The sequence below is a fragment of the Schistocerca nitens genome, chromosome 1 (genome assembly GCF_023898315.1).
Source record: "Schistocerca nitens isolate TAMUIC-IGC-003100 chromosome 1, iqSchNite1.1, whole genome shotgun sequence".
Classification (NCBI taxonomy): domain Eukaryota; kingdom Metazoa; phylum Arthropoda; class Insecta; order Orthoptera; family Acrididae; genus Schistocerca; species Schistocerca nitens.
Genome location: NC_064614.1, coordinates 459,351,174 through 459,375,146, shown reverse-complemented (window position 1 = coordinate 459,375,146; position 23,973 = coordinate 459,351,174). Strand labels below are relative to the sequence as shown.

Sequence of the window (23,973 nt, the reverse complement as noted above, 5' to 3'; positions counted from 1 at the left end):
GAGGAGCTTAGTAGTGATTTATCATAACCAGACAAATGCAAACATCAAAGTATGTACATCCTGTGAAGAACTCACTCAGTGAAAACTAACCACCATGCACAGATGGCAGTAGACTTACTGTGTTGGCCATCATGCCAGTGCGGGCATAGAGGGGCACTCTTTTTGACAGATTGAAGTTAGCAACCTAACTGAAGAGTACAGTTAGCACCTGTAAATCCAAGCATACAAGTTCAATTTGCAGTCTAAATATAGTATGTTACATGAAAGTCTGCCTATCGGTTTCCAAATTCTGAATCAGCACACGTCAGAGGGCTTCAATTAGTAGTTAATGTTGGCTGCAGCCAACATTATCTAGCTGATAGTAGGGATGGGAAAACCCACTGGTTAAACCAATACCGATATTTTAATTCTGAATAATGCATTTTTCAGTATTTGTTTGGTCCTGGTTATAGCAGGTGTATTTCATATTTTACTAATATCCAAAGTTGAGTAGTTTAGCCTATTCACAAATTTACCATTGCTTTGAAACACTATATGAATACCAACATTCAGAAACTAATCAACACTATCTTAATAACAATGCCTACAAACATTTGGCGTTTGCCGCAGTAATAACACCAGCTCCTGTCAGACCACAGAAGTTAAGCGCTGTCAGGCTGGGCTAGCAGTTGGATGTTGACCATCCGGTCTGCCGAGCGTTGTTGGCAAGTGGGGTGCACTCGGCCCTTGTGAGGCAAACTGAGGAGCTACTTGATTGTGGAGTAGTGACTCTGGTCTTGTAAACTGACATTCGGCCAGGAGAGTGGTGTGCTGACCACACGCCCCTCCATAAACACTTCCAGTGACACCTGTGGGCTGAGAACAACACAGCGGCCTGTCGGTACTGTTGGGCCTTCCAGGGCCTGTTCAGATGGAGTACAAACACATGGCATAAGAATCAGTAGACACACAATAATTTAATTGTTGCTGTGTGGCACGGCATACTGGACGCTATGTGTGTACGTGCACTGTGTAATACTTGGCCCCAACTGATCTACATCTACATAAATATCCATAGGGACCAGAAAAATTTTCATTTTGTGATAAATGTGAAAAATAGGCAAATTCTGCCTCAAAATGCAAAATTACTTAATAGGCGCTGTTTCATAGAAAATTGTATCTATATGAGCTACTTAGCAGAGATGTTTGAAACAGCTTTATTTTCTGCATGCAATATCAAAAATTCAAGCAGTTACTGGCATATATATATATATATATATATATATATATATCATCTGGTGAAGCCCAATTTGGCAACAAGAATGTGCTAAGAATGCAGTTGCAAAGTAAATTGTATGAAGGCAATGATGTATTGATGTGCTCAATGATATGCTGCATGCCAACTGTGGATGACTGACTGGTCTGTTTAAGATACACATCGTACAATGCAATATAGTCCTCAGCCATGGGACCTAGTATTTTACAAGGAAAAATGTGTAGTTTGTTAGCTGTAGTTCAAGACATAGTATAATACAGACAGATTTAACTTGGCAAATTACATGGCAGATGTTTTGAACTGTTGTAGCATCGACTATCCCCTAGAGTTCAGGCTGGAACTACATCGTTAACAATACTGTCAACTTCAATGGGCAACTGTGAAGTAGCCGACCCCACCAATGCTTTGTGTTGAGTGTTGCTCATTGTTTACTTTTCTTATTTTGAAATAAGTAATGTGACTAATCCTGGTCCACCACAGGTTTCTATTATGACCCTTATAACAACAGAAGAGATCGGTGACCCCTGTGGCAATGTGTCAGTTCTGCTGTAGGCTGCTGCTGCTCAGTGAAAGAGTGTCGAGGTTTGTTTCCCTGCAACGCTCCTTCCCCTGTGGCGGTCAAAATTTTAGTCTGTTTATGCTCACGGCTATTTGCGACTATAGCCTATAGCACCCACCCTCTGCGATATAGCGACTGGAAAATAAAATCTGTAATATTTTTCAATGGCACCGAAATTCTTCCCCTGATGTTAAAATCAAGTTGCCATACGTTTGGTTCTACTTCTACGCTAAGTGCCTTGTCAGTTCTATCTGTAGTGTTGTCAAGCATGGGTGATAGGGCTATGAATGCCCATGAAAGGTTGAAATTAGTAGTGTGCAGATTTTTTAATCTTCATATTGGTCGGGAAAAGACAAATAATGTCCAGAAACACCTAATATCAGAGACACATTCACTTAACTGGCAAGAAAATGCTGCTGCTTTTCAACAGAGCAATCATTTTTGAAAGCTTAAGTACAGCCAAACAAAGAAAACAAAGGTCATTTCGGAAGAAAAAGATGTTGAAGTTTTCACTCAAATAAACATTTCAGTCAGAAAGTTCCCAGTCAGCACTTTTTAGTCAATTTCGAAGAACTAATAACATGTTTGTCATCACTCATGTAGCGTGACAACCTTTTAAATTTCTGCATCTCATTTACGAACTAAAACTAGTTGTAAAAAGAAAGGGGGGTGGGTGGGTGAGGGGGGAGGGGGGGGGGGGGGGAGAGAGAGAGAGAGAGAGAGAGAGAGAGAGAGAGAGAGAGATGGATTTTGCCAAAAAGTAGATGCTACATTTTCCGGTCCCTAAATATTCCGTAATTCACCATATAGTATGATGTACCACTGCTAATTACTTCCATTTCTGTTCCACTTGCAAACAGAATGAGGAAAACCAACTGCCTATACATCTCCATACTAGAAATAATTTCTTTTATCTTTGGTGCCCTTACGTTGGTCGCAGTGGAATTATTCTGCAGTTGGCATAATTTGCCAGTTTTCTAAATTTTCTCAATCATGTTCCACAGAAAGAACATCGTCTTCCATCCAGGGATTCCAATCAGGGCACACAAAGCAGCTGTGTAATACTTGTGTTTTAATCGATCTTACCAGTTGCAAAATGGCTTTGATGTCTGCCTTTAACCCGACATGGTGCAGATCCCAATACTCTAGCAGTACTCAACAATGTACCGTTCAGATTGAACTGGAGATGAAAAGAACAAATGTATCTGAAAACTAGTTGACTCAGCAATAACTGCTATCCCTAGTAGACAGTAAATTCTGAGGTAGCCACTGTTGTCTGCTGTATTGTACTTCAATATTTCACAGTTTATCTTCCGTGTAGTAAGTGTATGCAATTGCCGCAGCTACAAATTTTATCACAGGGTAATACACGAGGCCGGTGTTGAGCTTGGTGGGTGTGCAAAACTTCACACGTGCACGAAGTGCCATCCAGGGCTCGGCCAGTCTCAACAATACTCTGTACAGCTCGGTTTTTTCTCAGCTGTCCTCTAAATTGCTCTGTGCAGCAAAATATTTCACCTAGCAGGTTGATGCAACACTTTCTTTGAGCACCTGTTGCAGCATTTTTCTACCGGAACGACACTCTGCAGTTCAGCGAGTCCTAATATCAATGGTGTTTGTTCTTAGCTAGTCGCTTGTGGTATAAAGGTAGTTCACAGGGCCCATGGCTATTCACATAAAAAAGTGGCAATCTCGTGATCTATTATCACAACCTTTAAAAATGAATAGGAATCACAATTCTTTTTCAAAGAGCCGTAATATAATCGAAGAATATTGCAAATTTAATACTGAATGCCATTACACCATCATGCACAAATAATTAAAAGATTTAGTTGGGGAGGAGGGGGGGGGGGGGGGAAGGGGGTCAAGTGTGAGTAGGACACACACACTGAGGAGGGTTCCATGAAAACAATTTTATATACATATTTTTTTCTATCCATCCTGGAAATCTAGGATCTCAACAATTTATGCCCATATTCTGAATAGATACTGTAAGGGTATTGGTCCCGGGAATTCCAAGATCTTATCAAAATCTCTACGGTAGTTCCTTAGACTAGCCCAGACACACCAACAGAAGCGAGCAGAGGAGTTCAGTTTGTATACAGGTTGATAATTATTGAACAATATGAAAAAAAGGTAAATTAGTTACAAACTACATCGCACACACACTTTATTCAACATGTAAACGTCACTACAGATATTCTGATTTAGGTTCGGACACATTTGATACGCCTGCCATCCTTGGCGGTGATGTGGTGCAGACGAACAGTAAAATTGTGCATGACCAGCTGAAGTGACTGAAAAATCGATGCTGTTGATGACCTCCTGAATGGCCGTTTTCAGCTCAACAATGGTTTTGGGGTTATTGCTGTACACCTTGTCTTTAATATAGCGCCACAAAAAGGAGTTGCATGTGTTCAGATCCGGATAATATGGCAGCTAATCCAAAACCTTCATGTACTGTTTGGTAGTCACCGTGCCATCAAAGGAATATCGCACTGTTTATTCCGTGACTGGACACTGTACACCACACAGTCACTCATTGAGGGTTAAGAGACTTCTCAATTGCGAAATGCTGATTCGCAGTCCTCCAAACAAGCCAATTTTGCTTACTGATGAACCCATCCAAATGAAAGTGGGCTTCATTGCTAAACCAAACCATATTCCCATCAAAGTCATATTCGTCAATTCTGTGGACAACAGTGTTGGTAAAACATAACCGCTGTTCCATGGCCCTGGGGCTTAATGGCCAATGTGTTCCAATTTTGTATGGGAAGACATGCAGGTCTTCAGCAACATTTTGTTGCAGTGTCTCCTGGCTGATTTCCACCTGTTGTGCAGGCAGCTTATTTGATAGATTTCCTGGGGCTGATTTGAAAAACAGCATGTGTCTTCTCTATGTTTTCATACATTTTCTCCTTTTTTGGATGACCGACGTTGCCACCACTGTCATCACGAACACTGACCATTCTCTAAAAGTTGCAAATCAAATTATTGATTATTAGGACAACTGGACTCACTGACTTCAGCTTGAACTTGGTCGCAAACTTTCTCTGAGCTCCCACGTGGGCTGCTGTTTTGACTTCACAAGCGCTATAGACACAACCATGCTGTACCATGACCTCTTCACGTGCAAATGGCCGAAAACAACATGACGCGTGTGCATATGCATACTAATTCCCATCATGTCCCACAGTCAACCACGCAGTTTGGGTGTCCTAACTCAAACCATTCAGAAGTTATAATGATTTTGTTTCATATACCGGGTGATCAAAAAGTCGGTATAAATCTGAAAACTTAATAAACCCCGGAATAGTGTAGATAGAGAGGTAAAATTTGACACACATGCTTGGAATGACATGGGATTTTATAAGAACCAAAAACAAAAACACCCCATATTGCTAGACGCGTGAAAGATCCCTTGCGCGCGTCGTTTGGTGATGATCATGTGCTCAGCCGCCACTTTCGTCATGCTTGGCCTCCCAGGTCCCCAGACCTCAGTTCATGCGATTATTGACTTTGGGGTTACCTGAAGTCGCAAGTGAATCTTGATCGACCGACATCTCTAGGGATGCTGAAAGACAACATCCGACACCAATGCCTCACACTATTAACTCCGGACATGCTTTACAGTGCTGTTCACAACACTATTCCTTGACTAAAGCTATTGTTGAGGAATGATGGGGGACATATTGAGCATTTCCTGTAAAGATCATCATCTTTGCTTTGCCTTACTTTGTTATGCTAATTATTGCTATTCTGATCAGGTGAAGCGCCATCTGTCGGACATTTTTTGAACATTTGTATTTTTTGGTTCTAATAAAACCCCATGTCATTCCAAGCATGTGTATCAATTTGTACCTCTCTATCTACATTATTCCGTAATTTACTCAGTTTTCAAATTTATACTGACTTTTTGATCACTCAGTACTTCAATAATTGTCACCCTGTATGTAGACATAGAAGGTTTAATAAAATATTTTTTACTTACTTACGAAAACATGAACTACAACTTATATTTCAAGTTTACATGCAGTAATGTTTGTCTATGGTGAATGCAATGTATGTTCTAATGGCAAAAACATTTTTTTCATGATGTAATTACAATTTGCGATTTTAAGATGTTTTTACTTGTACAATGAAACTTTGCTTCTCGCTAAATTTCACGATTCTCCATCAATGGGAAATACCCTGTATTTCTTGATTTGTTTTCAAGTATCAAAATATAGATGGCCATATCTTTTGACTCAACTGACTTACAAGCTTAAAATTTTTATGCTGGCAAGAGACTATAGACATTAATATGTGACAGACATAACTTAGAATGATATGTCTCCTTGGCCCCTGAGAAAAAGAGTTCTTAACAGTTGGACAGTCTGAAAACAAAGCTATTCTATAAGAGTCCCATAATTTGTATGAGATTCACTGTTCTGCATACTTTAGGCTAAATTTGCATCTAATGAAATTGATGGTACGAATAATAAATGTTCTCACATCGCAACAATAAGTTTCAACAGTTTTTGATGGAACTGAAAGAAGACCATGGGGAGATTATATATTAGTGCAAAGTACGACTTAAGGGGACATCTGAATTTCTGAAGGAAAAAGGAAATTATAAGATATGGGATGAGTTTTAGATACCAGATTTTAAGCAGACTAGTGTGTACTGCCCTCAGTAAGATGTTTTGCAAGGAGAGAAGCAACTGATCACCGACTTGATGGTGGAAGTGAATGCATTTAAAAAGAAACTCAATTTGTGGAGCAGACAACATCTGGCAAAGAATACTGTCCACTTCCCTAAGCTCACTGGCATCAAAGAAAACATGAATTTTGAAGAATTCATTGCAGCGTTGAAAGAATTACAGGAATGGTTTCCAATTTTTTTTTCAAGACACTGTCAGTCTCACATCTGTTTTTAAGCTGTTTTCAAGATCACTTCAGTTAAAGTCTCTCTGAATGTGCAGATGGAACTGATGCATCCGCAATGTAATTCCTGCTTAAAAGCAATTCTTTTATGTTAAAATTGTCCAGGAGTTCTATGAAGACTTCCTCGTAGAGTTTCACACCTCAATAATGAGGTTGCAAAAGTTATATCCATGTTCTGACAAAAAAACATTAAAAGGTATTTTCAATTAAATGGCAACCGGAGTGATGAAAATCTGCAAGATGTCCAAGTCTATCAGTATGCCAATAGTTTGTGCAAGACAAATTATAATGTGTCTTTGGTGAGTCAAAAATAATTAGATAATACTGAATATTTCTTTTTATGATCTTTGTTGTTGAGAAATATGAAACTAATTTGCATAAAAAGCTATTGTTCCATTTCCCTTTAATGCGGCACTTTTCCCACTCACAAGGGAATGATCCAATAAGACATGTTGAAACCTACCCTGAAATTTTTTTTACACAGGAAGAACACAATGGAAGAAAAACCACTGTCAAAATTTTAGCTGCTAAGAGGCACTGCAAGTATTAAGGTCAGTGGTACATTTGTAACCAGGAAACATGACAACCCAGATCACGTATGAAACAGATTGACCGTCCTTACGGCGGAACAGGCAACCGTAAAAATAGTTTTCCCGTCGATCAACAGATGTCGCAGGCGACGCTACAATGCTAACTGACCTGTCCATGTCGCGGAATTGGCAACACTGTATCTTCGGTGACGTGAATGATGCTGATTCGTGTTCAGTTTGAGCACTGCGCGCGAAATGCATTCGTCACACAGCTGACTGTAGCTCATGATCGGCTGTGGTTTTTCCAGAGTTTTCAATCAAAGAATGTAGATTACCTCCTGTAATTCTACAAACCAAGTTTATTTCTACTGTAGGGATATTTCTCACAATCATATGCGAAATGAAATAAATGAAAAGTAACACACAAACATTTCTCGTGAGTTACTGTTTAAATGCAGACTGTATTGCAGTCGCATAGGTTTTACACTCGCCTTCCATGCCATCTATTTCCTCTTTATTATACAGCTCTTCTGATACGGATTATAGTGGTAAAAAAGATCTCCACATGCAGGTTAACACTAGAAAGTTTTCAAAATCTTCTCAACGTCTTTGAAATATAATCAGTTAATTTACTGACAAACATTGCACTGAACAGTGGGTTTCGCGTCCTGACACATTACCGACATGATTATTTATTTTGCATAGAGTATCTACAGGGATTAGGTGAGTTATAACGACAATATATTTTTCACATTGAAACTGTAAATAAGTTAAAGAAACAGATTTTGCATCCTTTCTAAGAATTTCAGTAAGCGTTCTTAAGTATAATCATAATTTGGATAAGATTACTGTTAGTTGTAAACGAATATAATTTCACGTACGCACTTAACAACGATATCTTCGGAAAAAAAACAAAAAAAAAAAAAAAAAAAAAAAAAATATTGTGGAACTTTAAATATCGTGAGTAAAAAAAAAAAAAAAAAAAATTCTGTGATGGTAAACATCTTAACTTTGCGGTCAGCACATCTACTATTGTCACAAGCAGTACTGTTTTGCTCAGATTTAAGACATTGCTTCTTTCTAGTTAAACGCGGTAGAGTGATCAAGGAAAGGCAATGAAACTTATTTGTGCAGCCTAACGGAGAATCTTTATTTGGTACTTAAATACAATATGAATAAACTACATATTTTATAATTTTCAGTTTTGAGACAGTTCTACTACATTTTTAGTTTAGGATTTGTCTGTCTACTCCTTCCACAGTTGATATACTCTCAAGCCCTCGGCATGACGACTCGATCCACTACCACCGGTATGTCAGAAATAGCTGTACTTCACAGACGCCGAATGGTGGAGAGCTGCACGCGTTCTGACGATGTTGCCACATATTTCACAGAACGGAGTGCCATCTAGTAGTTGGTGCCACAAGTAAGGGTGTGACATTGTTGCCGCCTGGTGGCCGTTCCCTGACAAGGGTTGCCTGCTAGACCAAGCGATCGGGCAATCTGTTTCTTACGTGATCTGGGATGACAATCTGATCTTGACTTGTAAAGAACGTTCCAGTTACTGTTCATTGATAGTTTCTCTGACACAACAGTACACAGTCATTATTCTCTTGAATTAGCCACTGAAGTAACATCTATTACGAATTATCAGTTGGGTTTCGCAGTATTGGTAAGTAATGACAATACAGGTAAAGCTGAATTAATATTTATTGTGCTTTCGTAAGGCATGCCTGCTAATAGTACCTTGTTTGTTCTTCCAGTTTCACAATAATGTGGAATCCAATTAACGTTCTCAATTTAGCAATGATGATATATTAAGAACGTGGTTTCCTGCCGAAATCACTTACTCCTCCTGAGAACGTACATATGTGTAATTTGTTAGCCGATTTCCTTGGCATTAATTTGAATGATGACATTTCATTTGAAATTGTGGATATGTTAGAAGAACTAGGAAATAACTCTACTGATTCCATGAATTGTGGTTTGGACGACGTCAGTTGTGCCAGTAACAGTTCCAAAGCAGAATACCTTCCAAGACTTTTTAATACGTACTGCAACAGCTTTCAGTGACAAAGAAAATGCAGTTAAATATTGGATAAACAAAGGAGGGAAGAAATGCTTGAAGTTACGCAGTCTGCAAAGGCATTTTCGCTACGTAAAATCTGACCATGAACTGCACAAATGGAAGAATGAATTACACGTAATAATAAATATGCACCAAACGGAAACTGTAAACCATCTGAATGAAAAAACTCTTTGAAAGTTTCACAACTGCTCGTGAGAGGCTATGCACTGTTACTCATGGATATCTATGACACTGTGCCCTCCAAATTACATCTGACAAATACATTTCTAATTTCCAGGCTTCATCGACCCGGCTACAAAGGTTCAAGAAATCTTACAGAATAGGAAGTCACAAAATTACCAAGTTTACGTAAGTGTGCAGAGCAGCTGCCAGTGATAGACAACGCTATAGAGAAATTCATGGCTAACAAAGACAAAACTTACAGTTATCCTCACAACTCCTGTTTCTAATGCTGAGCAGTCAGGTTTTGTGGAAGAACTGCCTGCACAATGCACTTTACCATTTCGGGGTGATACAAAGATGTAGTCTGTTGCCCAATCAATTAATGCAATGACACACACACACACACACACACACACACACACACACATACGATAATGCCAGTGATAAGTATGAGTGGTTTACTGTTTCTTCAGGTCTATATCTGTCTTCAAGAACAGCAAGAAATTAGGACCAAAAATGAAAAATGGACTGTTTAGTTGCAAATATCTTGTTATCAACCCATCAAAATCTGGAAAAATGGGAAAGAATAATTTTCAACATTTCATTCGAAAGGTATTCATACCAGTTGCAGAAACTAATTCACTGTTCCTTGAACAGTCCACGCGTGTACTGCCTGTCTATAGTGTCCAACGGGCACAATATTTCGGCGATCAGTAATGTCACCATCGTCAGGTGTGCTGACGAACTAAGCTCCGAAGGGCGGGCGGCCGTCCTAAATCCCCTTCTCCCATGAGAATAATTCACTGTTATTGCTTGATTCATGGTCTGGACATAACGACGCCTCTGTTCTTGTGGAGTACGACGAAAAATCTGTAGATATAATGTGGAAATTGTTTCACTGATAGACAAATGTACAACATTCAAACATTATTATTATTATTATTATTATTATAAGGAATGGCCTACAGGAATTGTTATAAAATGTAGTGCTGCAAAAAAATTTCATTTCAACAAATTACAAGTCCTCATTGATGGAAGTCGTCTGCGACGTCAAACACTGCCATGGTTTTATTTTCTCTGCTAGAAACTTATCAGAATTACAAGTGCCGAAACAAACAAGCTCACAAGCAAGAGTAAAATAGAATTGTGTCTGGTGTACACAGTAGCCCTCTTGCAGGTCTTTCAACTAGACGTCACAGCACCTACTTACATGTCCCTAACCTTCCCCAGTTACCTACTTGGAAAATGGAGACCTACAGTTTAACATGATATCCAAACCACACGTCTTTCGTGGCTACTCCAACATCTGTCAGAAGTGACTGCTCGGTTAAAAATCTTAGTGAAGAAGTTGTTGCCTGAACGGGATTTGACACCGCACTCTCTGGATCACAAAGCATGCGCTTTGCTACTAGACCAATTTTTTTTTTTTAAATGACCATTAGACCTTACAGGCATAACAGAAACACTAGCTGTGTCACCTCTTGAGATGATGCTTGACATTGGTAATTAGTGTTCTGTTTATAAATTTCCCATCAATGGTAATGACAAGCCAGGGGAAAATAGCAGCCGACATACAAGGAAAATTTTGGACCAGTGCTAAGTATCGAGAGAGAGAGAGAGAGAGAGAGAGAGAGAGAGAGAGAGAGAGAGAGAGATGCAATTCCGCGTAAAGTGCACGATCTCCACGCAGGTCTTCCATACAAACTGAGACGATTAAATTATTCCTTCAAAATAACTGTCACGGAATACCAAAGTTTCGCACTGTGGCTCTAACAAGATAGAGTTTTATCCTCAATGCTGAATATTAGCTCCAAAAACTGAAAATAACAACACAGCTTTCATAGGCAATGTTCACTACCTCGTGTTCTCTTTCGTTCCTTCTAGTACAAACTATTCTACCGATATACAAGCGAATGGTAGTAAATTTCTGCAAATGCTCATTCGCACGTATTCGCTTCCATACATTCCATCGTAAACCAGGCTTTAGATGCTTAAAATTGGTGTCTGTGAACTCGAGGTAATTCCACTATGCGGCACTGCGTGAATGATTCACCGAGTCCTCTATAAGAAAGGTAACAGAGGGTGTATACGCGGATAAGGGAAAAAAATTCTCAGATTTTACGAAGATATCTTGGGGGGGGGAAAAAAAAAAAAAAAAAAAGAAAAAAAAAAAAAAAACTTTTTCCCGGGAGAAAATACACTTTTTCTGTCCTAAGTGACAGTGGGTTTTCCATAGATTTCCCTCGGAAGTGTAAACTTTATCAATCTTTTGAATAATTTAAGTTTTATACACTGGCGTAGAACTTGCCGGCACCAGCACTTCAGGGGAAAAAGAGAAAAGTTTTGAAAAGACCTTTGACAAACAGCAACAAATACGCTGCATATTTTCGTAATACGAATGTACAAATTCAAATTCCACCAAACACAGCACGTCAGTTTCCGGGGCGTTGAAATCATGATTGCAATGCCCTTTTGTCAGCCTATCATATATCATGCCTTGTGATCTCTCCAGCCCATGACAGCAGATGTTCAGAGCATAGGACACATGCTGTAGTCAGTCAATAGCAAGATTACTGTTAAGTGGCACGAACACACAAACAGGAAAAGTTAATAGTTCATATTAATATACTTAGTGTAGCTACAAGAAAAGATAAGCTTTCACATATAATATTGGTCTCTAAGATTAATAAGCTACATGAGAAGCTAAGTTTCCACATGTAATATTCGTCTTCTTTTTGCGCGTGTTATACTTTAAGATACATCACACAAATGTGCCTGTAAATTTAAAATAATGACATAAATGTCTGGTCTTCTGAGCTCAAAATTCTTCTAGTGGCTGGTCCGCAATGTGTTAAGTTTAAAAGAGAGTCAAACGCTCTGTGATTTAAGGAAGTCATCCCACGTAACATAATTCATCTTGCGTAAAAGGAAATTTACCCTGAAAGTAACGCTTTTCAAACCACCATTGGCAATAGTTTCCTGAGGCTGTCAGAAACAGGTCAATTTTAGATGTCGCCAGAAAACAAGCATTATTACGTGTACGCAGCTGCAGTGACGTAGGAAGCCCTGATGTTCTTATGTATAAATCATAAAGAGGTCTTACATTACGCCATAAAAGAAACAGGACATAAGAGGATACTCTAAGAGCACTGGTATTTCTTAAATCATACTAAAATGCATAATTTGGCTTGAAGCACACATTGGTTTGTCCTGATTCACAATAAAGTAGGCCCCACCTGATATTAAGCTGTTTTCGGGATGTAAATCTTCTTACAGTACCAGTACTGTACAATCGGTTCTTTATTGTATGGCATTATGGCATATGTGGAGAAGATAAAAACATGCACCTGAAATTCAGTGAAGAAGTGAAACTAGCCAATACTGTGGAATGAAACTGTTTCAAATAAACTGAGGGTCTCGGCGGAAAAGATTAATAAAGCCAAATTTCTATAGCAAACGAACAAAAATAATTTCATTGTTCTACAAGGTGATTAATGCTTGACTGCCATAAACGTGGATATAAAATAAACTGAAATTAATAATATATTTTTGCCTTCCGTAATTATGTGAATGTATTATAATTCACCTGATAACTTCCAGCCACATAAATCCATTTTGTTTCCATTTGACATGGACCTGTCAATGAAATGGAAACAAGGAATCACTTAATGTAAACACGGGTTGTGTGGTCCCTACCCCCACCCCCACTACAACTCTGCACGTGTGCGAATCTGACAGCTACAGTGTACAAGAAAAAATTCTCGTAGCATGTGGCCGCTTGCTGTTACTGCTCATATGGAGTCAACTGCGCATGCACATGAGCCCGCTGGCAACTGCTCAAACGAACCTAATGCAAACAGTTGCGATGTCACGTTCATAGAAAGCAGTTTATTGTTACGAAGTATTGCACAGTCTTTGCCCTAAGGCCTTTGATACATTTTTTGCAGACCCTTATGCGTGCATGGTGTTTCGTTGTTGTAAATGGTGCATTTCCTAAAGTTTTATTTTGGTTTTCTCTCATTAATGTTTTATTGCTGAAGTGTTATTCTCAAGTAACACGATACAGTAACATTCTTTGCTAGAGTATCAGTTCTTACCAGACAAAACAACAAAAATTTAACTGAAAACTAAAACAATGAAAAATTCCTGGAATTACGAAAAATTCCTGGGTGTTTCCCAGTTTTCTCCCAGATGATAAAATTCTTGGAATTTTCCCGGATTTCCCGGGTGATATACACCCTGTAATAGAGAGATGTCAGTAACTAATGACCCTTTTCTTCATTACTAATATTATTCTCCAAAATTTTTGAGTGTCATGTATTCTAGAATAGTATCCCACCTGAGCAACAACATCTTAACAGTTTGTATTTCAGGAGAGTTGCTCAATGGAAAATACCATTTACACATTCACTCATCAAATTTTACGAGCATTAAAAAACAAAATTGCACCAGTTGCTATTTTCCATGACATATTTGAGGTATTTGACTTTATGAACCACAATGCTCTCATGGATAAGGTGAGATTTTATGTAACTGACGATACAGTCAATCAATGTGGAATGTCATATGTAACCAAAAGATTGCAGTAAGTTGTACTTAAAATTAAACCAATAGAGTCCAGGGATGTAATTCTGACTGGGGAGAAATCACATACAGGGTTCCTGAAGGCTTTATCTTAGGTTCAGTATTGTTCCTCAAATATGTAAATGATCTTCTGTGTAATATACAACATGCACAATTAGTTCTTTCTGCTGCTGACACTATTACTGTGATCAATCCAAGCATAAATACAGAAACAGAAGAAATGGTAAACAAAGATCTTAAAAGAATAACCAACTTTCTTCCATTCTCAATTTTAAAAAGACATGTCCAGTTTTGTACATCCTGAGGTACTACACCAATATTAACTGTAATATATGGTAGGAAAATAATGGATACAGTGGAAACAAATTCTTTGCTGTCCATACTGATGAGAATTTAAACTGCAAAAAACAGTACTTTTGGAACTCCTAAACCAACTTATTTCAGCCACATTTGCACTTAGGAGTCAATACAAATCTTGAGGAGAGACAACTCACTAAGTAGACACATTTTGCGTATTTTCATTCAACAATGTCATATGGAATAATGTTCTGGGCTAATTGATCCATTGCTCAAAAACATGTTGGAAGAATAATACACTGTGTTCGTCCAAAATCACCTTTAAGACATCTATCTAAGGATTTTGACTACTGGTTCCCAGTATCTTTATTCTCTCAAACTTTGTTGTAAATAATCTTCTACAGCTGGAAAGGAGGAAAGATGTACATAATTACAACAACAGACGAAAAAATGACATTCCTTACTCCACACTGGAGTTGTCTTTAGCACACAAAGTGGTGGACAAAGCTGGAAGCAAAATTTTGAATCCCTTATCAAATGATATAAAATGTCTGACAGGACAGTAAAAATTGGAAACAAACTGAAAAAGTTTCTCCTTAACAACTTCTATTCCAAAGAAGAATTTTTGTTATTGTAATAAGTAAAATGTGAGTTAGTAATTCCTACTCATCACATCTGCATATTTATAAACTAAATAAACAAAAATGTGCCCTTGTAAATAGTCAGCATGTAACCATATTTACAAATTAATTTATTATTTGAATGTAAAACGACTTGTTCCACATTATTGTGATTGATCATGCAAGTTATCCACAGAAGATTAGTGAATTCACTAATGTACATATTTGTTATCTCTCAGGTTTTCTCTGCATGACTGATTAATAATGAGCTGAGTGTCCAGTCAAGTTCTTTCCATTTTTTGCACAATATTCTGACAACCGACCCAGGTGTCTTCTTCAGGTGCTCTACTATGCATACTCACTGCATGGACTCCAACCACACTATAAGCTATTGATGGTCTCAGGCTTCTATTTATTACCCAGTTCGATTTCTGACTTTCACAGCGCCCTTTGATATGCTTCTTTGTTTTACAGAGCATGCACTGATACTTTATGAAACACAAATTTCCTCAGCATTTCCCAGTTCTGATGGGTGTGATGACTGGTGACATTTTAATAAACTGAGTGCCAGCCCCCAAATGTTACTTAAATTGAAACCTCCATCCCTGTTTGTTAGGTTTTCTGACATATGTATTTCAAAAGACTCCTTAATTATGCTGTCCCATAAACTCAGAATTTGCACTGTGACACAGCCCTCATGGTATTTCATTTCATGATTATGTTCAAGGCAATGCCCAGTGACAGATGATTTGTTTGTGGGATAGCAATGTATTAAAATCTTACCGACCACCACATCCATCAGAGTTGGAAAACTCTGAGGGAATTTTCAGTGCATGCTCCGTAAAAGGGGGCGGTGGATGTTGGGAATACGACTTATAAATAGCAGCATGAGACTAACAACAGCTCACACTCTTCTTGGAGTCCAGGCAGCAAACACACACAACAGCAAAACTCTCCACATCTGAGGAAGACGGCTTGGTTGTTTATTGAAATATTGTGCAGGAAATGGGAATCTCAACTTGGCTGCACATCTGCACGCTCACTATTAAATATAGTTGTTACCAAAAATAATTTAACAGTTGAGTTACCCTTAAGCACCTCCTCCTGTGTTTCTAAAAGATCAAGCAAATTCTGTTAATCAGATTAGCTATATTCTCTGTCTCATTATAACACATTTCATCAACACAAACAAATTTTTCATCCTTCTGATATAAAACATATTGAAGAAAGCTTCAAACTTTCACAAAAATGTATGAAATACAGCAAATAATTAATGCTGATAAGAAATGCAATGCCATTAACAAACAGGTCACTATGTTGTTATAGAAATCTAAGGCAATACTTAAGTCTGAAGATAAATGATATCACACCAACATATCTCTCTCTCTCTCTCTCTCTCTCTCTCTCTCTCTCTCTCTCTCCCGCCCCCCTCCCCCTCCCTTACACACACACACACACACACACACACACACACACACACACACACACACACACCACAAAAGGTGTGTACTGTGTACAATTAGTGATTCACAAAATAAAATCATATTTTAACTACATACCCTTATATCTTCCTGGGTCACACTTGGTTGCAAATTGGAAACTACAATTCGATGTCCTTGAGAAGAGGATGGTGTGTGGTGAACACTGCTGGGTGTATCAAGTCGTGCCTTCAGTTCTGAACTCATTCTGTGCGCCCATGGACCCTCCTCTTCCGAATCATCAAGTCCTGATCTGCAATGGCAATATGCATAAAACACCAGAAACAACACTAGTTCTAAACTAAATTTTAGTCACAGTGTACAGAAAGATAGCAAAATTATTAGAGGTACAGACCGCAATCTTAGGCTACTTGGTCTCAGTAAGCTGTTGTCCCGTTTCCATTCCTCTCGTTCAGAAAGCAGTAACGATCCATGATTCTGTAATTTATTAATAACGTAAGGCATTTCAAGGAACACTTAAAATTATTAAAACGTTAAAGAGTAATGTGAAGTGAGTACCTTGTGTGATCGAGCTGCACTACTCCTTACTATCGCTTCAAGACTCGAAGAGTCAGGTGTAGATGTATGACGACTGGGAAGTAATGGACGACGTTCACTCAGAAGAGAACTTGGCGACGGTGGGCAATCTCGACCCCAAGAAAAGGTGCTGTCATGAATTCCATGACCACGAAATGAAGTTTCATTGTTTACTGTGCGTCTAATAACTGGTGGCAGCAGATCTATATAATTAAGAAAAGACCACTGTTCCATGTATATAATAATTACAATTACTATATAGAAGTAATATATCTTATATTTTTCAGTATGACTGATAAAGCAATATTTACTCCACTGTCCAGTCAGAGTGATAATCCCCCATATACAGAACAATTAGTACCAAAAGTAGAGTGAAAAATGGTTCAAGAAAGCATTTCTAGTGGTTGAACAAGACCACACCACATTCCGATTTCAAAGAGCAGGAGTAACTTTAGGTTTGATTACACTTCGCCATCTAGTCAACTCCTTTACCAATTCACTCAAGAGATTTTGCTATAGTAAGGAAACCAGCAGCAAAACTTGCCCCAGCTGTCATTCCACAAGCACAGACGAGATCAAAAAACAGATATCTTGGAGAGATGCAAACTATGTGAAAGATTTCTGTAATTGTTTCAGGGATTAGAGAACACACGGGTTTAAGTGTGTAATATTTAATGGCGACTATTTTTAAGATGTAACAGTGATTTAGAAGAACAAATAAAATTCTTTACAAAATAAAAAATTAAATTTTTTAACACACCACGTACAGCCTGCACAGACATTGTATTAACTCTGATTTAAGAGGTGTGTTCAAAAAGTAAGGTGACTATACTTTTATGAAAAAATATTTATTTATTAATCAATATTCATGTGGTCTCCTTCAAAGTAATGCCCCTCAGATACAATACACTTGTGCCAACACTTTTTCCAATACTCTAAGCACTTCTCATAAGCACCTTTTGGTACAGTTTTGAGTACTTCCAGCGATGCAGTTTTTATTTCCTCAATTGTTGAAAATCTTCATCCTCTTATAGGTTTCTTCAGTTTTGGAAACACAAAAAAGTCGCAGGGGGCCAAATACAGTGAATATGGTGGCTGAGGCACGATTGTCATGTTTTTGGCTAAAAAATTTTTCATGAGTAACGATGAATGAGCAGGTGCATCGTTGTGATGCAAAAGCCACAATTTGCTTTTCCAAAATCCCAGACTTTTTTGCATATTGCTTCTCGCATACGGCGCATAATGTGAAGTTAATACTCCTTACTGGCCGTACGATCTCAAGTCAAAAATTCATGATGCCACAGTAAATGGAAAAAACTGAGCAAGACTGACATTTGATCAATCTTGGCATGCTTGTTTCAGTCTTGGCTCTCTCCAGGATGGTTCCATTGGGATTACTGCACTTTGGTTTCGATGTCATAACTGTAAACCTATGTTTCGTCACCAGTAATGACCCTTTTGAGCAAATCCAGACCATCATTGACATCATTCAAGAGCTCCTGAGTGAGGCTCATGTGACAGTTCTTCTAATCAAAATTGAGAAGTTTCTGAACAAACTTCAATGACACACCTCTTGCCCAACACATCAGAAAAAATTGCATGACGCAAGCTGACTGGTATGCCAACATCCTCAGCAACTTCTTTTATGGTAATCTGATTATTTTCCATAAACAATTTTCTTCAAAGTTTTGACATTATAATCTATTGTTGATGTGCTGGGGCATCTGGAGCAGGTTTGCCATTGGCATCTTCTCTGCCATCTTCAAACACCTTTTACCACTTGTAAACTCACTCACTCTTTTTCTTCCTTAGCAGCTCACCATATGCCACTTTCAACTTTTCAAGTGTTTTGGAGCACTCGATTCCATCTTTCACACAAAATTTGATGCAAATTTTTTGCTCCATTTTTTTATAATAATCTAAAATCACCGAGCACACTGAAATAGGTCTAACCTTTCTATCTGTCAAAAACAAATTAAGTATGCTGTACACTTTAAAACTATAAACATAAGTTTGGGACATGTGCACCAATAATTAAAAAAAAGGATCAATAATCTAATGTACATTTCCCAGGCCATTGGAAAAGTCACTTTACTTTTTGAACAGCCCTCGTATACGTAACAGTTACTGTATGTAGCAAGAATTCCATAACCTGTCGACCAAGAAAAATGATCTTAGACAGTTTATATTAATGTGTATAACAAGAATTTTATTTTGACTAAAAATGAAATGTTGAAATTCTAGCAGTCTAAAGCAAAAACAATTGGTATGAAATATACTCAAAGTTATATTTTCAGAGAATACAATGTGTGGCCTTTGCAACAGAAATGAGTGGTAACTGTCTTTAAGTCAGAAGTATTTTTAACAAAGAAAGTGATTTAATCATTCTACATGTCTCATCCTCTGCATCAAGATGCAAATACAAACCTGCAAAATTAATAAAGAACCCAAATCAATACAATATATTCTTAAGTTTGCTCAAAAGACATGATTTGTTGAGTTTCCACACCTGCCTATAAAGTTTGATGTGCTTATTGTCATGGAGTTTTCAGATACTGATTAATGTAAGTTAATATGGAAAAACGATGTAAGAGAAGTAGTACAGAGGAAACAATGCACTTCGCCTGACTGACATGCCTACCTTCTTTAGAACAGTGACATTTATACTGCATCCACAGTACAAAGAACCACTGAACACTGTCTGCATTTATACACGTTCCTGCAATTCTTATGTTTTACATACTTTCCTCTGAAAATTTTTAGATGCTGATACTGTATTTGCTCACTACACAATAAATTATATGTATCAATTAATAGAAAAGACACGTGTTTTGTTCCTGTACAAAACCATTGTACATCAGAAACCATTTTCCATGACTGAAATCAATGAATCTCTATCTTTGTGTTTCAATATGTCTTTGAAAAATAAAGTGTCTAGACAATTCCAAGAATTCCTTGTAAGGGCAAAATTTGAGTGGAATTATAGACAGGAAAATAATAAGAATGGAAGAAAGTATTGATTGTTTAGTGAATTTTTAGCTCTTAACCATCTTAGAAATTAACACATTCACATTCATGAACTGTAGTTTACAATCAAAACTGTTAACTGACTTTCTTTTAATGCGTACCTAAAATGAGGGTGACATGTAAAGCTGTGCAGATTCAGAGTGACTGTATTAGTATGAGCAATTTAATGATGAAGTGCACATTAGCATTTCCAATGTCACAACTGTAAAACTTGTGTGCATATAGGCTTTCTATTTTGAGCCACTTTCCCGCAAATTACTGTATGTGCGTTACTTTGTTTTTAAAGAGAGACTGCTGGAAAGTATTAAAATGTAGTTTTGTCACCATGGGTTTTTTCCTCTTTCCACTGAGCAAAGTAGCCACCGAGACAAAATTTTCATGTACACCCTTCCTTCCATCTCCTGCTACAGGCTGTAGAGCAGCCCACTATTACATTCAACAAAAACAACTCCACCAATGGGACAAAGGTACAACAGATTTGGCACAAACTGCAGATATGCATATAGTATCACATCAAATTACTGTAAATTAGTTGTCACTCATGAGAAATTTTACACAATGGGAAATACAAGATGGAATATGACAATATTATGAAAAGAACAATTCCTGAGTCACAGACAAGTACAACAAAAAGACTGTCAGAAAGTAAGCTTTCAACCAACGGGGCCTTGATTGGAAATAAACAACACACACACACACACACACACACACACACACACACACACACACACACACACACGACCACAGTCTCTGAGTCCAGTCTGGCCTTGTTGGCTGAAAGCTTACTTTCTGACAATGTTTTCATTGTGCCTATCTATGACACAGCATCTCCACTATATGATGTGTGTGTGTTTTATAAAATGTTAACTAGTTCCAGTGGTCGTTCCACTACTTTCTATAGAGCCACAGTATTATTAAAAGTAGCTAAAAGTCTGACTAACCAAGAAAATTTGGCTAAAATCCCCTCAGAGTGCAACGTTATGTTGAAAAGATACTTGTACTCACCATGTTCATCATTGAAATCTATATCCATATCCATAAGAGCTGGTGCAGAACTTCTAAAACCTCTGGAATTTGGAAGTATGTTGTCTTTATTTCTTGGCCAGCTTTCTCTATTTTTGTTTGTGCTCAACGTTACCTGCCCATTGCGATTTGTTCTTCTTGTAATGTTGGCATTAACTTGAGAGCCTGGTCTGCCCTATGGGGAGAAAGAGCTCACATACAAAAATCAGACACAAAATTATGATCAATATACTATTTAAATATTTTTACTGCTACAGTAAACACTATCACATTAACACAATACACCAAGAGCCCAATAATCCATGTTAACGTGGACCTGAGTGTATGGATCAACCAAATTATAAGATTTTGGTAGAAACGAAAGTTCAACGAATTTACAATGCCCACTGCATTACTTACACTTGACTGACTGTAAACTGACAACTTATTTCCAAAATTACACTTAAAACACAAAGTATCTTGCATCACTTTCACAAAATAATCATCCTGGTACCTCTGTTTCTGATTTCACATTCACTTTTTTCCTGGAAACATACAGACAGGTAACTGGCAGTGGACATGTTGCAAGGGTAGAGTACCAGCATTTACCTGAAGGTTGAATGGGAAACTCCTGAAAAAATACATCAGGGATGGTCAACAGTAGGATTTGTGCCTGCATCATCTTGCAGTAGAAAAACACAGGTCACATGGGTAGTAATATGCTAGAAACAGAAATGTTCCTTCTAATTACAACAGAATATTTCAGACCCAGTTCCTCACTATTTTTTTTTTTTTTTTTTCAAATATCACTGAACTACAATGGCGTAATAAAGTATAATCCAAACCAAATCTTGCCCCAACGGCAAATATTCGACACTCTTTGCGAGTCATCTGTCCCTTGTTCCCAGCAAAACAATTACCCAAGGGAGAGAAGAAAAAGACGTATGGCACAACAACAGGAGAAAGGAAGAACCTGAAGAATGACAGGAGGACAACAAACACTACAACGGACAAAACACGACAAGAAAACCACAGAGATAGACAAGAAACAGAGAGAAGAGATTAAAAACAAAGCAAGAAAGACAAGCATGGCTAGCTGACCTTGAGAATAAAAACGGAGAAGCCTGCCACCCTGCAACACATTAAGACCTCCACCCTAAGAGCCATAGGGTGGAGGACACAGAGGGACAAAGGACATGTGCTAAAACTCAGATCAAATGATAAAACCCACCCTCACGAATAAAATGTAAAACTAAAGCAGCTGTAGAGGCATTGTCACCTAACACCGAAGGTAGGGTGCTGGTAAAGTTAAAAGTCTGCCACAGAGCGCCTAAAAGTGGGCAGTCCAGCAAGAGGTGGACAACTGTCATTTGGGAGCCACAGCGATACCGAGGTGGGTCCTCACAACGGAGGAAGTAACCATGTGTGAGCCACGTATGGCTAATGCGGAGGCGACAAAGTGAGAAGCCCGCACGGAAGACTTCCACACATTCGCAGTCTCCTTAATGACACACAGTTTGCTGTCTCCCAAAGCTGAAAAACCTTGCGGTGTAAGACAGAGCGCAGGTCAGTTTCAGAGATGCCTATCTCCAGGAGCGGTTTCCGCGCAGCCTGTTTGGCCAGCCTGTCAGCAAGTTTGTTGGCTGGGATTACAATTTGTCCTGGGGTCCACACAAACACCACTGAACGACTGGACCGTTCCAGGGCAGAGAAGGACTCCTGGATGTTTGCTACCAACGGATGGCGAGGTTAGCACTGGTCTATAGCTTGTAAGCTGCTCAGGGAGTCAGAACAGAGAAGAAACGACGCACCATAACAGGAACAGATGCACTGAAGTGCATGAGGTATGGCCACAAGCTCTGTAGTGAATATACTGCAGCCAGCAGGCAAGGAATGCTGTTCAATATGGCCTCTGTGGACATAGGCGAAGCCAACATTACTATCAGCCATCGAGCTATTGGTGTAGACAACTTCAGAGCAACGGAACATGTCAAGAACCGAGAGGAGGACGGCAGGGTTAACGTAGTCCTTAGGGCCATGCAAAAGGTCCAGATGAAGCTTCAGCCGAGATGTACACCATGGAGGTGCACATGAATGAACCTCACAGAAGGGGTGACCAATGGCCCTACAGCTGCTGCTAGGCCGCTGATGGTCACTGAAAATAGAGATACATTCAATACAGAACCCTGTGTAATGCCATTCTCCTGAAAACAGGGGAGAACTATGGGAGGCACCAACTTGGACATGGAAAGTATGGAGCGACAGGAAGTTCTGGATAAAAATCAGGGGCAGGCCCCGGAGACGCCACTCATACAATGTGGCAAGGATATGAAATCACCAGGTCATGTCATATGCTTTTCGTAAATCAAAAAAGACGGCAACCAGGTGTAGGCGTCTAGAAAAGGCTGTTCAGATGGCAGACTCAAGGGATGCAAGATTATATGTGGTAGAGCGACCCTAGTGGAAGTCGCCACCTGACTCCAGGACCCAACCCAACCACCGACACATCATACGTTCCAGCTTACAGAGAACGTTGGTGAGGCTGATGGGCCTATAGCTGTCCACATGAAGTGAATTTTTACCAGGTTTTAGCATCAGAATGATCGTGCTCTCCCGCCACTGCGATGGAAAAGACACCTTCGCTTCAGATCCAGTTGAAGATGATGAGGAAATACCGCTTGTAGTCAGACGAGAGATGTTTAATCATCTGACTGTGGATCCGATCCAGCCCAGGAGCTGTGTCGGGGCAATGTGCAAGGATGCTGAGGAGATCTCACTCTGTAAATGGGGTGTTACAGGGTTCACTGTGGCTTGTAGTGAACGAGACGACTTTCCTTTCCATCCATCGTTTGAGGGTGCAAAAGGCTGGGGGTAGTTCTCCGAAGCAGAGGCTGGAGCTTAGTGCTC

At 38.8% G+C, this 23,973-nt stretch overlaps 1 protein-coding gene across 1 annotated transcript in view; it reads right to left on the bottom strand.

The window, feature by feature from the left end:
* The window catches only part of LOC126251785 (uncharacterized), a 91,837-nt gene that overhangs the window by 16,766 nt on the left and 51,098 nt on the right, over window positions 1–23,973 (bottom strand). Inside the window, exons 3-6 of the mRNA XM_049952416.1 lie at window positions 21,070–21,262; window positions 17,020–17,240; window positions 16,856–16,938; window positions 16,582–16,753 (exon numbers count right to left, since the gene is read on the bottom strand). Of these exons, the coding sequence (XP_049808373.1) occupies window positions 16,582–16,753; window positions 16,856–16,938; window positions 17,020–17,240; window positions 21,070–21,262 (669 nt within the window). The remainder of the gene's footprint in view (window positions 1–16,581; window positions 16,754–16,855; window positions 16,939–17,019; window positions 17,241–21,069; window positions 21,263–23,973) is intronic.